Source organism: Pseudophryne corroboree, chromosome 10, assembly GCF_028390025.1.
Source record: "Pseudophryne corroboree isolate aPseCor3 chromosome 10, aPseCor3.hap2, whole genome shotgun sequence".
Taxonomy (NCBI): domain Eukaryota; kingdom Metazoa; phylum Chordata; class Amphibia; order Anura; family Myobatrachidae; genus Pseudophryne; species Pseudophryne corroboree.
Genome location: NC_086453.1, coordinates 5,446,515 through 5,464,108, shown reverse-complemented (window position 1 = coordinate 5,464,108; position 17,594 = coordinate 5,446,515). Strand labels below are relative to the sequence as shown.

Below are 17,594 nucleotides of genomic sequence, written 5' to 3'. Positions count from 1 at the left end.
TACAGGTCAGGAAATGGAGGCAGGGTTCCACCAGTGCACCACCCACAGGGTACTATATTGCAGTGTACTACCATACAGTGACACATACTGTGACACCTATAGCTACAGGTCAGGAAATGGAGGTAAGGTTCCACCAGTGCACCACCCACAGGGTACTATATTACAGTGTATTACCATACAGTGACACATACTGTGACACCTATAGCTACAGGTCAGGAGATAAAGGCAGGGTACCACCAGTACACCACCCACAGGGTACTATATTACAGTGTATTAACATACAGTGACACATACTGTGACACCTATAGCTACAGGTCAGGAGATGGAGGCAGGGTTCCACCAGTGCACCACCCACATGGTACTATATATTGCAGTGTATTACCATACAGTGACACTTACTGTGACACCTATAGCTACAGGTCAGGAGATAAAGGCAGGGCACCACCCACATGGTACTATATTACAGTGTATTACCATACAGTGACACATACTGTGGCACCTATAGCTACAGGTCAGGAAATGGAGGTAAGGTTCCACCAGTGCACCACCCACAGGGTACTATATTACAGTGTATTACCATACAGTGACACATACTGTGACACCTATAGCTACAGGTCAGGAAATGGAGGTAAGGTTCCACCAGTGCACCACCCACAGGGTACTATATTACAGTGACCTATACTATGACACCTATAGCTACAGGTCAGGAGATGGAGGCAGGGTTCCACCAATGCACCACCCACAGGGTACTATATTACAGTGTATTACCATACAGTGACACATACTGTGACACCTATAGCTACAGGTCAGGAAATGGAGGCAAGGTTCCACCAGTGCACCACCCACAGGGTACTATATTACAGTGTATTACCATACAGTGACACATACTGTGACACCTATAGCTACAGGTCAGGAGATGGAGGCAGGGTTCCACCAGTGCACCACCCACAGGGTACTATATTACAGTGTATTACCATACAGTGACACATACTGTGACACCTATAGCTACAGGTCAGGAGATAAAGGCAGGGTACCACCAGTGCACCACCCACAGGGTACTATATTACAGTGTATTACCATACAGTGACACATACTGTGACACCTATAGCTACAGGTCAGGAGATGGAGACAGAGTTCCACCAGTGCACCACCCACAGGGTACTATATTACAGTGTATTACCATACAGTGACACATACTGTGACACCTATAGCTACAGGTCAGGAAATGGAGGCAGGGTTCCACCAATGCACCACCCACAGGGTACTATATTACAGTGTATTACCATACAGTGACACATACTGTGACACCTATAGCTACAGGTCAGGAAATGGAGGCAAGGTTCCACCAGTGCACCACCCACAGGGTACTATATTACAGTGTATTACCATACAGTGACACATACTGTGACACCTATAGCTACAGGTCAGGAGATGGAGGCAGGGTTCCACCAGTGCACCACCCACATGGTACTATATTGCAGTGTCATTATTGCGCCAGCGCGAGGGACAGATGCAGGCTCCAAAAGGTGGTCAGAACCGCAGAGAAGATCATTGGGGGCCGACCTTCCCGCTGTCCAGGACCTGTACCTATATGCAGAGCTAAAAAGCGGGCAATGAAGATAGTAAAAGACCAGCTACACCCCCGCCACAGCATGTGTAACTTGCTTCCTCCAGGCAGGCGTTACAGGGCCGTCCCCGCCAGGTCCACCAGAAGCCTCAAAAGTTTCTTTCCCCAAGCGGTCCGCCTGCTGAACTCCTGAACATTGACTGACTAGACGTACATGTAACTCACTTGTGTCCCTACGGTATACCTATCTGTGTGACCTTTACTAGCCCCCCCCACCACCACCACCACCTGCTTATCTGTTAAATTCTTGGCTGTTGTATAGCAAACCGAAGACAATTTCCTAGTATACGCAAGTATACCTGGCCAATAAAGCGGATTCTGATTCTGAGAGTGCACACCTTCCATATATTCATAATGCAGATTATCCGCTGATTCCGCCCACACCCCAAAATCACGTCACACACAAGCGGCAATATGTCTGGCTTATTAGTATCAGGACAAGCCCAGCTAACACTTCATCGGGGAATGACCAGGACCCTTATTATTTATTATCAGTTTTTTATATAGCGCAGCAAATTCCGTTGCGCTTTACAGATCACAATCATCTGGCATGCCAATAACAGCGCCACACAACGTAACCGCCAAGAACACAACACAGCGGTATCTCCGAGCATAGTCCACCATGCACCTGTCACAGCACACCTCAAGCATCTTACCCGCGAGGTCCACCCCAACCGGAGAGGGCGGGGTTTGTGCTAAAAAAAGAAAGGTTCAGGATTTCACTGAGAGAGTCAGAGAGACAAGTATCAGGGAAGGGAAGGGATGATGAGCTGGACAGGACACAGAGCACAGGCTCCATACATAGAATGTATCAGACATGACTTGTTATTGCAGCAAGAAAACAAAGCCAAAGGGACCAACGGAACGGACGCTAGGACTCACCGGCTCCGAGACGCCGGAACTGGAATCCTCGGGTGGAGGTGACGTAGCTAGCGATGGAGCCGCTGTCAATAACGGAATACAACACCTGGCGGATTTGGGCATCGTTTGCGTTGTCTTCTGAGCCCACATCCAGCTCCACAAATACAAAGCCGTCAATCAGCCTGCGGACAATGCAGAGGAGAAGTCATTGCTCAGACTAGAACTGCCCCAAATTACCCACAGCGTGACCAGCAGTACCCCAGAGTATGTACTCCTCTGCAGCCTTTCATTCTCTACACCAGCTCTGGCCAACCTGAGGCTCCCAGATGTTGTCAAACTACAAATCCCAGCATGCCCTGCCACAGTTATAGCATTCCCTTACAGCTAATCTGTGGCAGATTCACGACGACGGGAGAGCCACAGGCTGACAAGGCCTGCTCTACACTATGTATAGACCAGCAGAGGATTACAGGGTGTATAGTGTGTGAATGAGGGTGTACAGTATACGGGATGTATAGTGTGTGAATGAGGGTGTACAGTATACGGGGTGTAGAGTGTGTGAATGAGATGTACAGTATATGGGATGTATAGTGTGTGAATGAGGGTGTACAGTATACGGGGTGTAGAGTGTGTGAATGAGATGTACAGTATACGGGGTGTATAGTGTGTGAATGAGGTGTACAGTATATGGGATGTATAGTGTGTGAATGAGGTGTACAGTATATGGGATGTATAGTGTGTGAATGAGGGTGTACAGTATACGGGGTGTATAGTGTGTGAATGAGGTGTACAGTATATGGGATGTATAGTGTGTGAATGAGATGTACAGTTTATGGGATGTATAGTGTGTGAATGAGGTGTACAGTATATGGGATGTATAGTGTGTGAATGAGATGTACAGTATACGGGATGTATAGTGTGTGAATGAGGGTGTACAGTATATGGGATGTATAGTGTGAGAATGAGGTGTACAGTATATGGGATGTATAGTGTGAGAATGAGGGTGTACAGTATATGGGATGTATAGTGTGAGAATGAGGTGTACAGTATATGGGATGTATAGTGTGTGAATGAGGGTGTACAGTATATGGGATGTATAGTGTGTGAATGAGGGTGTATAGTGTATGGGATGTATAGTGTGTGAATGAGGTGTACAGTATATGGGATGTATAGTGTGTGAATGAGGGTGTACAGTATACGGGGTGTATAGTGTGTGAATGAGGTGTACAGTATATGGGATGTATAGTGTGTGAATGAGGGTGTACAGTATACGGGGTGTATAGTGTGAGAATGAGGGTGTACAGTATATGGGATGTATAGTGTGAGAATGAGGGTGTACAGTATATGGGATGTATAGTGTGAGGATGAGGGTGTACAGTATATGGGATGTATAGTGTGAGAATGAGGTGTACAGTATATGGGATGTATAGTGTGAGAATGAGATGTACAGTATATGGGATGTATAGTGTGTGAATGAGATGTACAGTATATGGGATGTATAGTGTGTGAATGAGATGTACAGTATATGGGATGTATAGTGTGAGAATGAGGTGTACAGTATATGGGATGTATAGTGTGAGAATGAGGGTGTACAGTATATGGGATGTATAGTGTGAGGATGAGGGTGTACAGTATATGGGATGTATAGTGTGTGAATGAGGTGTACAGTATATGGGATGTATAGTGTGTGAATGAGATGTACAGTATACGGGATGTATAGTGTGTGAATGAGATGAACAGTATACGGGATGTATAGTGTGTGAATGAGGGTGTACAGTATACGGGGTGTATAGTGTGTGAATGAGGTGTACAGTATATGGGATGTATAGTGTGTGAATGAGATGTACAGTTTATGGGATGTATAGTGTGTGAATGAGGTGTACAGTATATGGGATGTATAGTGTGTGAATGAGATGTACAGTATACGGGATGTATAGTGTGTGAATGAGGGTGTACAGTATACGGGGTGTATAGTGTGTGAATGAGGTGTACAGTATATGGGATGTATAGTGTGAGAATAAGGTGTACAGTATACAGGATGTATAGTGTGTGAATGAGGTGTACAGTATATGGGATGTATAGTGTGTGAATGAGATGTACAGTATATGAGATGTATAGTGTGTGAATGAGGGTGTACAGTATATGGGATGTATAGTGTGTGAATGAGATGTACAGTATACGGGATGTATAGTGTGTGAATGAGGGTGTACAGTATATGGGATGTATAGTGTGTGAATGAGGTGTACAGTATATGGGATGTATAGTGTGTGAAAGATGTACAGTACATGGGGTGTATAGTGTGTGAATGAGGTGTACAGTACATGGGATGTATAGTGTGTGAATGAGGTGTACAGTACATGGGATGTATAGTGTGTGAATGAGGTGTACAGTATACGGGATGTATAGTGTGTGAATGAGGTGTACAGTATATAGGATGTATACTGTGTGAATGAGGTGTACAGTATATGGGATGTATAGTGTGTGAATGAGGTGTACAGTATATGGGATGTATAGTGTGTGAAAGATGTACAGTACATGGGGTGTATAGTGTGTGAATGAGGTGTACAGTACATGGGATGTATAGTGTGTGAATGAGGTGTACAGTACATGGGATGTATAGTGTGTGAATGAGGTGTACAGTATACGGGATGTATAGTGTGTGAATGAGGTGTACAGTATATGGGATGTATAGTGTGTGAATGAGGTGTACAGTATATGGGATGTATAGTGTGTGAATGAGATGTACAGTATATGGGATGTATAGTGTGTGAATGAGGGTGTACAGTATATGGGATGTATAGTGTGTGAATGAGATGTACAGTATATGGGACGTATAGTGTGTGAATGAGGGTGTACAGTACATGGGGTGTATAGTGTGTGAATGAGGGTGTACAGTATATGGGACGTATAGTGTGTGAATGAGGGTGTACAGTATATGGGATGTATAGTGTGTGAATGAGATGTACAGTATATGGGATGTATAGTGTGTGAATGAGATGTACAGTATATGGGATGTATAGTGTGTGAATGAGGGTGTACAGTACATGGGGTGTATAGTGTGTGAATGAGGGTGTACAGTATATGGGATGTATAGTGTGTGAATGAGATGTACAGTATATGGGATGTATAGTGTGTGAATGAGGGTGTACAGTACATGGGGTGTATAGTGTGTGAATGAGGGTGTACAGTATATGGGGTGTATAGTGTGTGAATGAGGGTGTACAGTATATGGGATGTATAGTGTGTATATAGAGTGCTCTGTACTCACTTGACATATACAACATTAACCATTTGTTCTCCAGGGATCTTATAGTACTCAGACTCGAGCTGTTAGGAGAGAAGACAATGTTGGTTACTGTGCTGTATGACTTATATGGCAGCGCTGGCGTACACCTGAGCCGTACACTGGAGGGTACAGACCATAGACACCTGATGGTGCTGTCTCAGTAACACAGGTACATCCTGACCAATCACAGGGACACACGCCTGCGTCTTACTACACAGCACACACACACACACATCTCACCGTGTCAACGATCGCTTCCGACAAATCCCGAAACTGTGCGGAGGAGACATTGTCCAGGTCCGGGGAATATTCTATAGATGTGGTGAAATTCACTAACGCTCTGTAATAAACTGTAAGAAATAATAGAGATCAGTCAGACAGAGAATGCAGCACGCGGGAGACAGGCCTGACATTACGTGACTGTGCGGTAACCGCAGCGAGATCACACACAGAGAGACTGCCTCCACCCCACTATCCGGAACACACAACGGTCACTATATGGCGACACAGCAGCAGCTGCGCATCACCACCATACCCTACAATTACCACTAGGGGGTGCCAGGCTCACATTACACCAGTGGCTCCAAAACCTTCCTGAGTCACAGCACACTAGAGAATCACCCCTAAGACACAGGTTATATTGATAAATTTGGCAAAAGTCAGTAAAATAAGTAAATTGTGCGTCTACGTCATCCGCCAGGCGCGTTCTGTGGTGGTGCGCAGGCTTGTGCTTTTGTTTTATGATAGCAAATCCAGATCACATGGACCATAAATAATGTGATTTGGTCCTGGACCACCAACCCGTGGCACCCCTGCAAGTACCCCATGGCACCCCAGGGAGTGACGGCACAAAGGTTGGGAAGCAATGCATTATGGGACAACTTACCGTCTATCCCAGGACTCCCAGCACTGACTGTCATATAGGCGTGATACAGAAATGTACATAGTGCCGCTATTTACAGAGCTGAGATATTACTGGCTGACTGTGCATGCATCCGGTCGCACAGCGAACGGGCCAAAGTACCTTAGCGATACCGCTTGTAGAGTGATTGACAGTACGAGCCGTTTGGGGGAACGTAATGGAAATGGCAGAATAAAACGCTGATGTGTCGCGACCATTTTCGCCACGTGTCTCAGCCAACAACTGCGATCCCATATGCACAAAACATGGCGGCAGTGACTCAGTTTCTGCGCCTGGTTATGCAGATGTTGATAATTACGAGGTCGCTGCTGGGCGTCTCAGTACATCTCCTTCCGGCATGGTTACCATATTCCGCAGCTGTGAAAGCATTAGCACCCAGACCTGAATCCTGCTCTGTACCCGGCTTACTCCTCCTGGGTGACCCCAATACTACTCACTGGCAGGTGACACCCTGACACCCTTCACCGTGCCTCTGAAATCTGTACCGGAACCTCATTACGCTGGCCATAGAACCGGCGGAACGCACGGTGGGAGTATTGGCGGACGTCCATACACTGCAACATGCATGAAGCATAGTATATCCACTCACTGCCTGGCGCTGGCTGGAGAACGGGCAGGAGTATCGGATAGGTCTACGCCATCAGAGAATAACTCTCAGTACACAGCAGCCACACATACGCCATCAGAGAATAACTCTCAGTACACAGCAGCCACACATACGCCATCAGAGAATAACTATCAGTACACAGCAGCCACACATACGCCATCAGAGAATAACTCTCAGTACACAGCAGCCACACATACGCCATCAGAGAATAACTCTCAGTACACAGCAGCCACACATACGCCATCAGAGAATAACTCTCAGTACACAGCAGCCACACATACGCCATCAGAGAATAACTATCAGTACACAGCAGCCACACATACGCCATCAGAGAGTAACTCTCAGTACACAGCAGCCACACATACGCCATCAGAGAATAACTCTCAGTACACAGCAGCCACACATACGCCATCAGAGAATAACTCTCAGTACACAGCAGCCACACACACGCCATCAGAGAATAACTCTCAGTACACAGCAGCCACACACACGCCATCAGAGAATAACTCTCAGTACACAGCAGCCACACATACGCCATCAGAGAATAACTCTCAGTACACAGCAGCCACACATACGCCATCAGAGAATAACTCTCAGTACACAGCAGCCACACATACGTCATCAGAGAATAACTCTCAGTACACAGCAGCCACACATACGCCATCAGAGAATAACTCTCAGTACACAGCAGCCACACATACGCCATCAGAGAATAACTCTCAGTACACAGCAGCCACACATACGCCATCAGAGAATAACTATCAGTACACAGCAGCCACACATACGCCATCAGAGAATAACTATTAGTACACAGCAGCCACACATACGCCATCAGAGAATAACTCTCAGTACACAGCAGCCACACATACGCCAGAGAATAACTCTCAGTACACAGCAGCCACACATACGCCATCAGAGAATAACTATTAGTACACAGCAGCCACACATACGCCATCAGAGAATAACTATCAGTACACAGCAGCCACACATACGCCATCAGAGAATAACTATTAGTACACAGCAGCCACACATACGCCATCAGAGAATAACCATTAGTACACAGCAGCCACACATACGCCATCAGAGAATAACTATTAGTACACAGCAGCCACACATACGCCATCAGAGAATAACTATTAGTACACAGCAGCCACACATACGCCATCAGAGAATAACTATTAGTACACAGCAGCCACACACATACGCCATCACAGAATAACTCTCAATACACAGCAGCCACACATACGTCATCAGAGAATAACTCTCAGTACACAGCAGCCACACATACGCCATCAGAGAATAACTCTCATTACACAGCAGCCACACATACGCCATCAGAGAATAACTCTCATTACACAGCAGCCACACATACGTCATCAGAGAATAACTATCAGTACACAGCAGCCACACATACGCCATCAGAGAATAACTCTCAGTACACAGCAGCCACACATACGCCATCAGAGAATAACTATCAGTACACAGCAGCCACACATACGCCATCAGAGAATAACTCTCAGTACACAGCAGCCACACATACGCCATCAGAGAATAACTCTCAGTACACAGCAGCCACACATACGCCATCAGAGAATAACTCTCAGTACACAGCAGCAGTGCAGTTTCTTGCGGCGGGCGAGCCGTGCAACCGCAGGGGGCGCCCGCAGCGGCACTTTGCGTGTCCTTGTCTGCTCCTCCTTCCTCTTACCGAGCACTCCTGCTCGGGGGGCGGAGTTTCGCGGAATGACACGATTGCGTCATGACGTCACGACGCAATCGCGTAATTCTGCGAAACCACGCACCCTGAGCAGGAGTACTCGGATGATGGAGGAAGAGCAGACTACCTGGAAGGAGGAGGCGGCCGGCGCGAGGGAGGTGAGGCGGCCCGACTTCGAAGAGCGGGAAGGTTCTGTATATGTAAGTAGTCTCTCTCTCTCCTCCCCCCCCCCCCACTTGACACCTGCCTGCCGTACTGTATTTAATGGGGACATCTGCCTGCCGCACTGTATTTAATGGGGACACCTGCCTGCCGCACTGTATTTAATGGGGACACCTGCCTGCCGCACTGTATTTAATGGGGACATCTGCCTGCCGCACTGTATTTAATAGGGACATCTGCTTGTGTACTGTGTAAAATGGAGACACCTGCCTGTCGTAGTGTAGAAAATGGGGACACCTGCCTGCGTAGTGTATAAAATGGGGACACCTGCCTGCCATACTGTGTAAAAAGGGGACACCTGCCTGCCGCACTGTGTAAAATGGGGACACCTGCCTGCGTAATGTGTAAAATGGGGACACCTGCCTGCCGTAATTTATAAAATGGGGACACCTGCCTGCGTACTGTGTAATAAGGGGACACCTGCCTGCCGTAATGTATAAAATGGGGACACTTGCCTGCCGTGATGTGTAAAATGGGGACACCTGCCTGCCATACTGTGTAAAATGGGGACACCTGCCTGCCGTACTGTGTAAAATGGTGACATTAGATTTTATTTATTTTCCCTGTGGTGGCCGTGATGATATTAGATGAGGCCACGCCCATTTTAATAAGCCCACGCCCACTTTAATGAGGGGGGGGGGGGGCATTTTGAAATCTCGCACTGGGAGCCAAATTGGCTAGAAACAGCCCTGCACAGCAGCCACACATACGCCATCAGAGAATAACTCTCAGTACACAGCAGCCACACATACGCCATCAGAGTATAACTCTCAGTACACAGCAGCCACACATACGCCATCAGAGAATAACTCTCAGTACACAGCAGCCACACATACGCCATCAGAGAATAACTCTCAGTACACAGCAGCCACACACACGCCATCAGAGAATAACTCTCAGTACACAGCAGCCACACATACGCCATCAGAGAATAACTCTCAGTACACAGCAGCCACACATACGCCATCAGAGAATAACTCTCAGTACACAGCAGCCACACATACGCCATCAGAGAATAACTCTCATTACACAGCAGCCACACACACGCCATCAGAGAATAACTCTCAGTACACAGCAGCCACACATACGCCATCAGAGAATAACTCTCAGTACACAGCTGCCACACATACGCCATCAGAGAATAACTCTCAGTACACAGCAGCCACACATACGTCATCAGAGAATAACTCTCAGTACACAGCAGCCACACATACGTCATCAGAGAATAACTATCAGTACACAGCAGCCACACATACGCCATCAGAGAATAACTCTCAGTACACAGCTGCCACACATACGCCATCAGAGAATAACTCTCAGTACACAGCTGCCACACATACGCCATCAGAGAATAACTCTCAGTACACAGCAGCCACACATACGTCATCAGAGAATAACTATCAGTACACAGCAGCCACACATACGCCATCAGAGAATAACTCTCAGTACACAGCAGCCACACATACGCCATCAGAGAATAACTCTCATTACACAGCAGCCACACATAAGCCATCAGAGAATAACTCTCAGTACACAGCAGCCACACATACGCCATCAGAGAATAACTCTCAGTACACAGCAGCCACACATACGCCATCAGAGAATAACTCTCAGTACACAGCAGCCACACATACGCCATCAGAGACTAACTCTCAGTACACAGCAGCCACACATACGCCATCAGAGAATAACTCTCAGTACACAGCAGCCACACATACGCCATCAGAGAATAACTCTCAGTACACAGCAGCCACACATACGCCACACATACCTCTAAAATGTACCTCCTTTGCTGGCGCCCCTGGCGAGTGCCATCCTGGCCAAAGGGTAGATACGCCCCTGAATATATCATTACTGATGTGTAACAGGCTACACTGTAGCTGTGACAGGCGATCAGCAGGCGTTACATAAGAGCAGAGCCTCGCTCCCTCGCACCTGGATATCAGTAAGATGATGAATGTATCATTACTACTGGGACCTGCAGAGCAGCATATTGTCTAACTCTAACCCAAACCATCTGCTCTCCCCGCTTCCCACCCTGACACAGGCCCACGTCTATTCCCCAGCCTCTGACCGTGAGAAAGGGACACATGGGGAATGCAATACCTACCCACGGGACAATAGACTCCCAATTTACCCTGGTCCCAGCAATGTACAGACTGCTGACAAGTAACGCAGACCCCTGCGCACAGCCGCACACTACAGCCATAATCCGCTGCAGAGAGGAGGAGGATCTGTAAGCACAGCTGCCAGAGAACAAATCCATCCACAGGGAACGGTCATTGTGTTCCAGCATTTACCCCACACAGCTGAGCACAGCTGGGCCAGCCCCAAATGTTCTACCAGCAATCATCACTACCGACCCCCCTTCCCTCTCCAGCTCTTCACATAATGCAGTGGTTTCCAAACTTTTTGGAATCACGGTGCCCTAGAATATCAGAATTTTTTTCACGGCACCCCTAGGCCAAAAATTTCTTATTGAGAACTTTAGAAAGAAATATTACATTAAGTAGATCGGGTTTATAGGTCATCCTTATGGTCAAGTGTGTGGTGAGGGACAGGATTTGCTTCTGTTTGGCCACATATTTTATGACTGGCAGCCACCAGCACTAGTTTTGCCTATTATATTGACCATGAATAATTTGAATTGGTCCTGGACCACCAACCCAGGGCACCCCTGCAAGTGTCCCGAGGCACCCCAGGGAGCCACGGCACACAGTTTGGGAACCTCTGACATAATGTATAACACCACAGGGAATCACTACTGCGGCCTCGGGAAGAGGAGCAATTCCAGTATGTAGGAGTCACTATAGATCTCAGGAGACGGGGAATGTAATATCGGTGTAGGAATCACTATAGATCTCAGGAGATGTGGAAGGTAATATCGGTGTAGGAGTCACTATAGATCTCAGGAGATGGGGAACGTAATATCGGTGTAGGAGTCACTATAGATCTCAGGAGATGTGGAATGTAATATCGGTGTAGGAGTCACTATAGATCTCAGGAGATGGGGAATGTAATATCAGTGTAGGAATCACTATAGATCTCAGGAGATGGGGAATGTAATATCAGTGTAGGAGTCACTATAGATCTCAGGAGATGGGGAATGTAATATCGGTGTAGGAATCACTATAGATCTCAGGAGATGGTGTAGGTAATATCGGTGTAGGAATCACTATAGATCTCAGGAGATGTGGAATGTAATATCGGTGTAGCAGTCACTATAGATCTCAGGAGATGGTGAATGTAATATCAGTGTAGGAGTCACTATAGATCTCAGGAGATGTGGAAGGTAATATCAGTGTAGGAATCACTATAGATCTCAGGAGATGGGGAATGTAATATCAGTGTAGGAATCACTATAGATCTCAGGAGATGGGGAATGTAATATCAGTGTAGGAATCACTATAGATCTCAGGAGATGTGGAAGGTAATATCGGTGTAGGAATCACTATAGATCTCAGGAGATGTGGAAGGTAATATCGGTGTAGGAATCACTATAGATCTCAGGAGATGGGGAATGTAATATCAGTGTAGGAATCACTATAGATCTCAGGAGATGGGGAATGTAATATCAGTGTAGGAATCACTATAGATCTCAGGAGATGTGGAAGGTAATATCGGTGTAGGAGTCACTATAGATCTCAGGAGATGGGGAATGTAATATCGGTGTAGGAATCACTATAGATCTCAGGAGATGTGGAATGTAATATCGGTGTAGGAGTCACTATAGATCTCAGGAGATGTGGAATGTAATATCGGTGTAGGAATCACTATAGATCTCAGGAGATGTGGAATGTAATATCGGTGTAGGAATCACTATAGATCTCAGGAGATGTGGAATGTAATATCGGTGTAGGAGTCACTATAGATCTCAGGAGATGTGGAATGTAATATCGGTGTAGGAATCACTATAGATCTCAGGAGATGGGGAATGTAATATCGGTGTAGGAATCACTATAGATCTCAGGAGATGGGGAATGTAATATCGGTGTAGGAATCACTATAGATCTCAGGAGATGGGGAATGTAATATCGGTGTAGGAATCACTATAGATCTCAGGAGATGGGGAATGTAATATCTGTGTAGGAGTCACTATAGATCTCAGGAGATGAGGAATGTGATGTCGGTGTAGGAATCACTATAGATCTCAGGAGATGGGGAATGTAATATCAGTGTAGGAGTCACTATAGATCTCAGGAGATGGGGAATGTAATATCGGTGTAGGAATCACTATAGATCTCAGGAGATGGGGAATGTAATATCGGTGTAGGAATCACTATAGATCTCAGGAGATGTGGAAGGTAATATCGGTGTAGGAATCACTATAGATCTCAGGAGATGGGGAACGTAATATTGGTGTAGGAGTCACTATAGATCTCAGGAGACAGGGAATGCAATATCGGTGTAGGAGTCACTATAGATCTCAGGAGATGGGGAATGTAATATCGGTGTAGGAGTCACTATAGATCTCAGGAGATGTGGAATGTAATATCGGTGTAGGAGTCACTATAGATCTCAGGAGATGGGGAATGTGATGTCGGTGTAGGAGTCACTATAGATCTCAGGAGATGGGGAATGTGATATCGGTGTAGGAGTCACTATAGATCTCAGGAGATGTAGAATGTAATATCGGTGTAGGAATCACTATAGATCTCAGGAGATGGGGAATGTAATATCGGTGTAGGAATCACTATAGATCTCAGGAGATGGGGAATGTAATATCGGTGTAGGAATCACTATAGATCTCAGGAGATGGGGAATGTAATATCGGTGTAGGAATCACTATAGATCTCAGGAGATGGGGAATGTAATATCGGTGTAGGAATCACTATAGATCTCAGGAGATGGGGAATGTAATATCTGTGTAGGAGTCACTATAGATCTCAGGAGATGAGGAATGTGATGTCGGTGTAGTAGTCACTATAGATCTCAGGAGATGGGGAATGTAATATCAGTGTAGGAGTCACTATAGATCTCAGGAAATGGGGAATGTAATATCGGTGTAGGAATCACTATAGATCTCAGGAGATGGGGAATGTAATATCGGTGTAGGAATCACTATAGATCTCAGGAGATGGGGAAGGTAATATCGGTGTAGGAATCACTATAGATCTCAGGAGATGGGGAATGTAATATCGGTGTAGGAGTCACTATAGATCTCAGGAAACAGGGATTGTAATATCGGTGTAGGAGTCACTATAGATCTCAGGAGATGTGGAATGTAATAATAAGAATTTACTTACCGATAATTCTATTTCTCGTAGTCCGTAGTGGATGCTGGGAACTCCGTAAGGACCATGGGGAATAGCGGCTCCGCAGGAGACTGGGCACAAAAGTAAAGCTTTAGGACTACCTGGTGTGCACTGGCTCCTCCCCCTATGACCCTCCTCCAAGCCTCAGTTAGGATACTGTGCCCGGACGAGCGTACACAATAAGGAAGGATTTTGAATCCCGGGTAAGACTCATACCAGCCACACCAATCACACCGTATAACTTGTGATCTAAGCCCAGTTAACAGTATGATAATAGAGGAGCCTCTAGAAAAGATGGCTCACTACAACAATAACCCGATTTAGTTAACAATAACTATGTACAAGTATTGCAGACAATCCGCACTTGGGATGGGCGCCCAGCATCCACTACGGACTACGAGAAATAGAATTATCGGTAAGTAAATTCTTATTTTCTCTGACGTCCTAGTGGATGCTGGGAACTCCGTAAGGACCATGGGGATTATACCAAAGCTCCCAAACGGGCGGGAGAGTGCGGATGACTCTGCAGCACCGAATGAGAGAACTCCAGGTCCTCCTCAGCCAGGGTATCAAATTTGTAGAATTTAGCAAAACGTGTTTGCCCCTGACCAAGTAGCTGCTCGGCAAAGTTGTAAAGCCGAGACCCCTCGGGCAGCCGCCCAAGATGAGCCCACTTTCCGTGTGGAATGGGCTTTTACAGATTTTGGCTGTGGCAGGCCTGCCACAGAATGTGCAAGCTGAATTGTACTACAAATCCAACGAGCAATCGTCTGCTTAGAAGCAGGAGCACCCAGCTTGTTGGGTGCATACAGGATAAACAGCGAGTCAGATTTTCTGACTCCAGCCGTCCTGGAAACATATATTTTCAGGGCCCTGACAACGTCTAGCAACTTGGAGTCCTCCAAGTCCCTAGTAGCCGCAGGCACCACAATAGGTTGGCTCAGGTGAAACGCTGAAACCACCTTAGGGAGAAACCGAGGACGAGTCCTCAATTCCGCCCTGTCCGTATGGAAAATCAGATAAGGGCTTTTACAGAATAAAGCCGCCAATTCTGACACGCGCCTGGCCCAGGCCAGGGCCAACATCTTTAAGTGGATCAATCCAATGTGACTTTTGGAACCCAAAAGCTACATTGAGATCCCAAGGTGCCACTGGAGGCACAAAAAGGAGGCTGTATATGCAGTACAAACGTCTGCACTTCAGGGACTGAAGCTAGTTCTTTCTGGAAGAAAATTGACAGGGCCGAAATTTTAACCTTAATGGACCCCAATTTCAGGCCCATAGACACTCCTGTTTACAGGAAATGTAGGAATCGACCCAGTTGAAATTCCTCCGTCGGGCCTTACTGGCCTCGCACCACGCAACATATTTTCGCCAAATGCGGTGATAATGTTTTGCGGTTACATCCTTCCTGGCTTTGATCAGGATAGGGATGACTTCATCCGGAATGCCTTTTTCCTTCAGGATCCGGCGTTCAACCGCCATGCCGTCAAACGCAGCCGCGGTAAGTCTTGGAACAGACAGGGTCCTTGCTGGAGCAGGTCCCTTCTTAGAGGTAGAGGCCACGGATCCTCCGTGAGCCTCTCTTGAAGTTCCGGGTACCAAGTCCTTCTTGGCCAATCCGGAGCCACGAATATAGTGCTTACTCCTCTCCATCTTATAATTCTCAGTACCTTGGGTATGAGAGGCAGAGGAGGGAAAACATACACTGACTGGTACACCCACGGTGTTACCAGAGCGTCTACAGCTATTGCCTGAGGGTCCGTTGACCTGGCGCAATACCTGTCGAGTTTTTTGTTGAGGCGGGACGCCATCATGTCCACCTTTGGTTTTACCCAACGGTTTATAATCATGTGGAAGACTTCTGGGTGAAGTCCCCATTCTCCCGGGTGGAGGTCGTGTCTGCTGAGGAAGTCTGCTTCCCAGTTGTCCACTCCCGGAATGAATACTGCTGACAGTGCTATCACATGATTTTCCGCCCAGCGAAGAATCCTTGCAGCTTCTGCCATTGACTGCTTCTTGTGCCACCCTGTCTGTTTACGTGGGTGACTGCCGTGATGTTGTCCGACTTGATCAACCCGGCTGACCTTGAAGCAGAGGTCTTGCTAAGCTTAGAGCATTGTAAATGGCTCTTAGCACCAGGATATTTATGTGAAGTGATGTCTCCAGGCTTGACCATAAGCCCTGGAAATTTCTTCCCTGTGCGACTGCTCCCCAGCCTCGCAGGCTGGCATCCGTGGTCACCAGGACCCAGTCCTGAATGCCGAATCTGCGGCCCTCTAGAAGATGAGCACTCTGCAACCACCACAGGAGGGACACCCTTGTCCTTGGTGACTGGGTTATCCGCTGATGCATCTGAAGATGCAACCCCGACCATTTGTCCAGCAGGTCCCACTGGAAAGTTCTTGCGTGGAATCTGCCGAATGGGCTTGCTTCGTAGGAAGCCACCATTTTTCCCAGAACCCTTGTGCATTGATGCACTGAGACTTGGCTCGGTTTTAGGAGGTTCCTGACTAGCTCGGATAACTCCCTGGCTATCTCCTCCGGGAGAAACACCTTTTTCTGGACTGTGTCCAGAATCATCCCTAGGAACAGAAAACGAGTCGTCGGAACCAGCTGCGATTTTGGAATATTGAGAATCCAACCGTGCTGTCGCAACACTACCTGAGATAGTGCTACACCGACCTCCAACTGTTCCCTGGATCTTACCCTTATCAGGAGATCGTCCAAGTAAGGGATAACTAAAACTCCCTTCCTTCGAAGGAGTATCATCATTTCGGCCATTACCTTGGTAAAGACCCGGGGTGCCGTGGACCATCCAACGGCAGCGTCTGAAACTGATAGTGACAGTTCTGTACCACAAACCTGAGGTACCCTTGGTGAGAAGGGTAAATTGGGACATGAAGGTAAGCATCCTTGATGTCCAGAGACACCATGTAGACCCCTTCTCTTGAATTTGAACCTCTGTATGTAAGTGTTCAAAGATTTTAGATTTAAAATCGGTCTCACCGAGCCGTCCGGCTTCGGTACCACAACAGTGTGGAATAATACCCCTTTCCCTGTTGCAGGAGGGGTACCTTGATTATCACCTGCTGGG

The 17,594-nt window shown here is 46.9% G+C and overlaps 1 protein-coding gene across 1 annotated transcript in view; it reads right to left on the bottom strand.

Moving 5' to 3' along the window:
• Window positions 1-17,594, bottom strand: part of HSPG2 (heparan sulfate proteoglycan 2) — a 310,894-nt gene that overhangs the window by 183,852 nt on the left and 109,448 nt on the right. Inside the window, 4 exon segments of the mRNA XM_063942047.1 lie at window positions 2,284-2,322; window positions 2,510-2,670; window positions 5,757-5,815; window positions 6,015-6,124. Coding sequence (XP_063798117.1) covers window positions 2,284-2,322; window positions 2,510-2,670; window positions 5,757-5,815; window positions 6,015-6,124 — 369 coding nt within the window.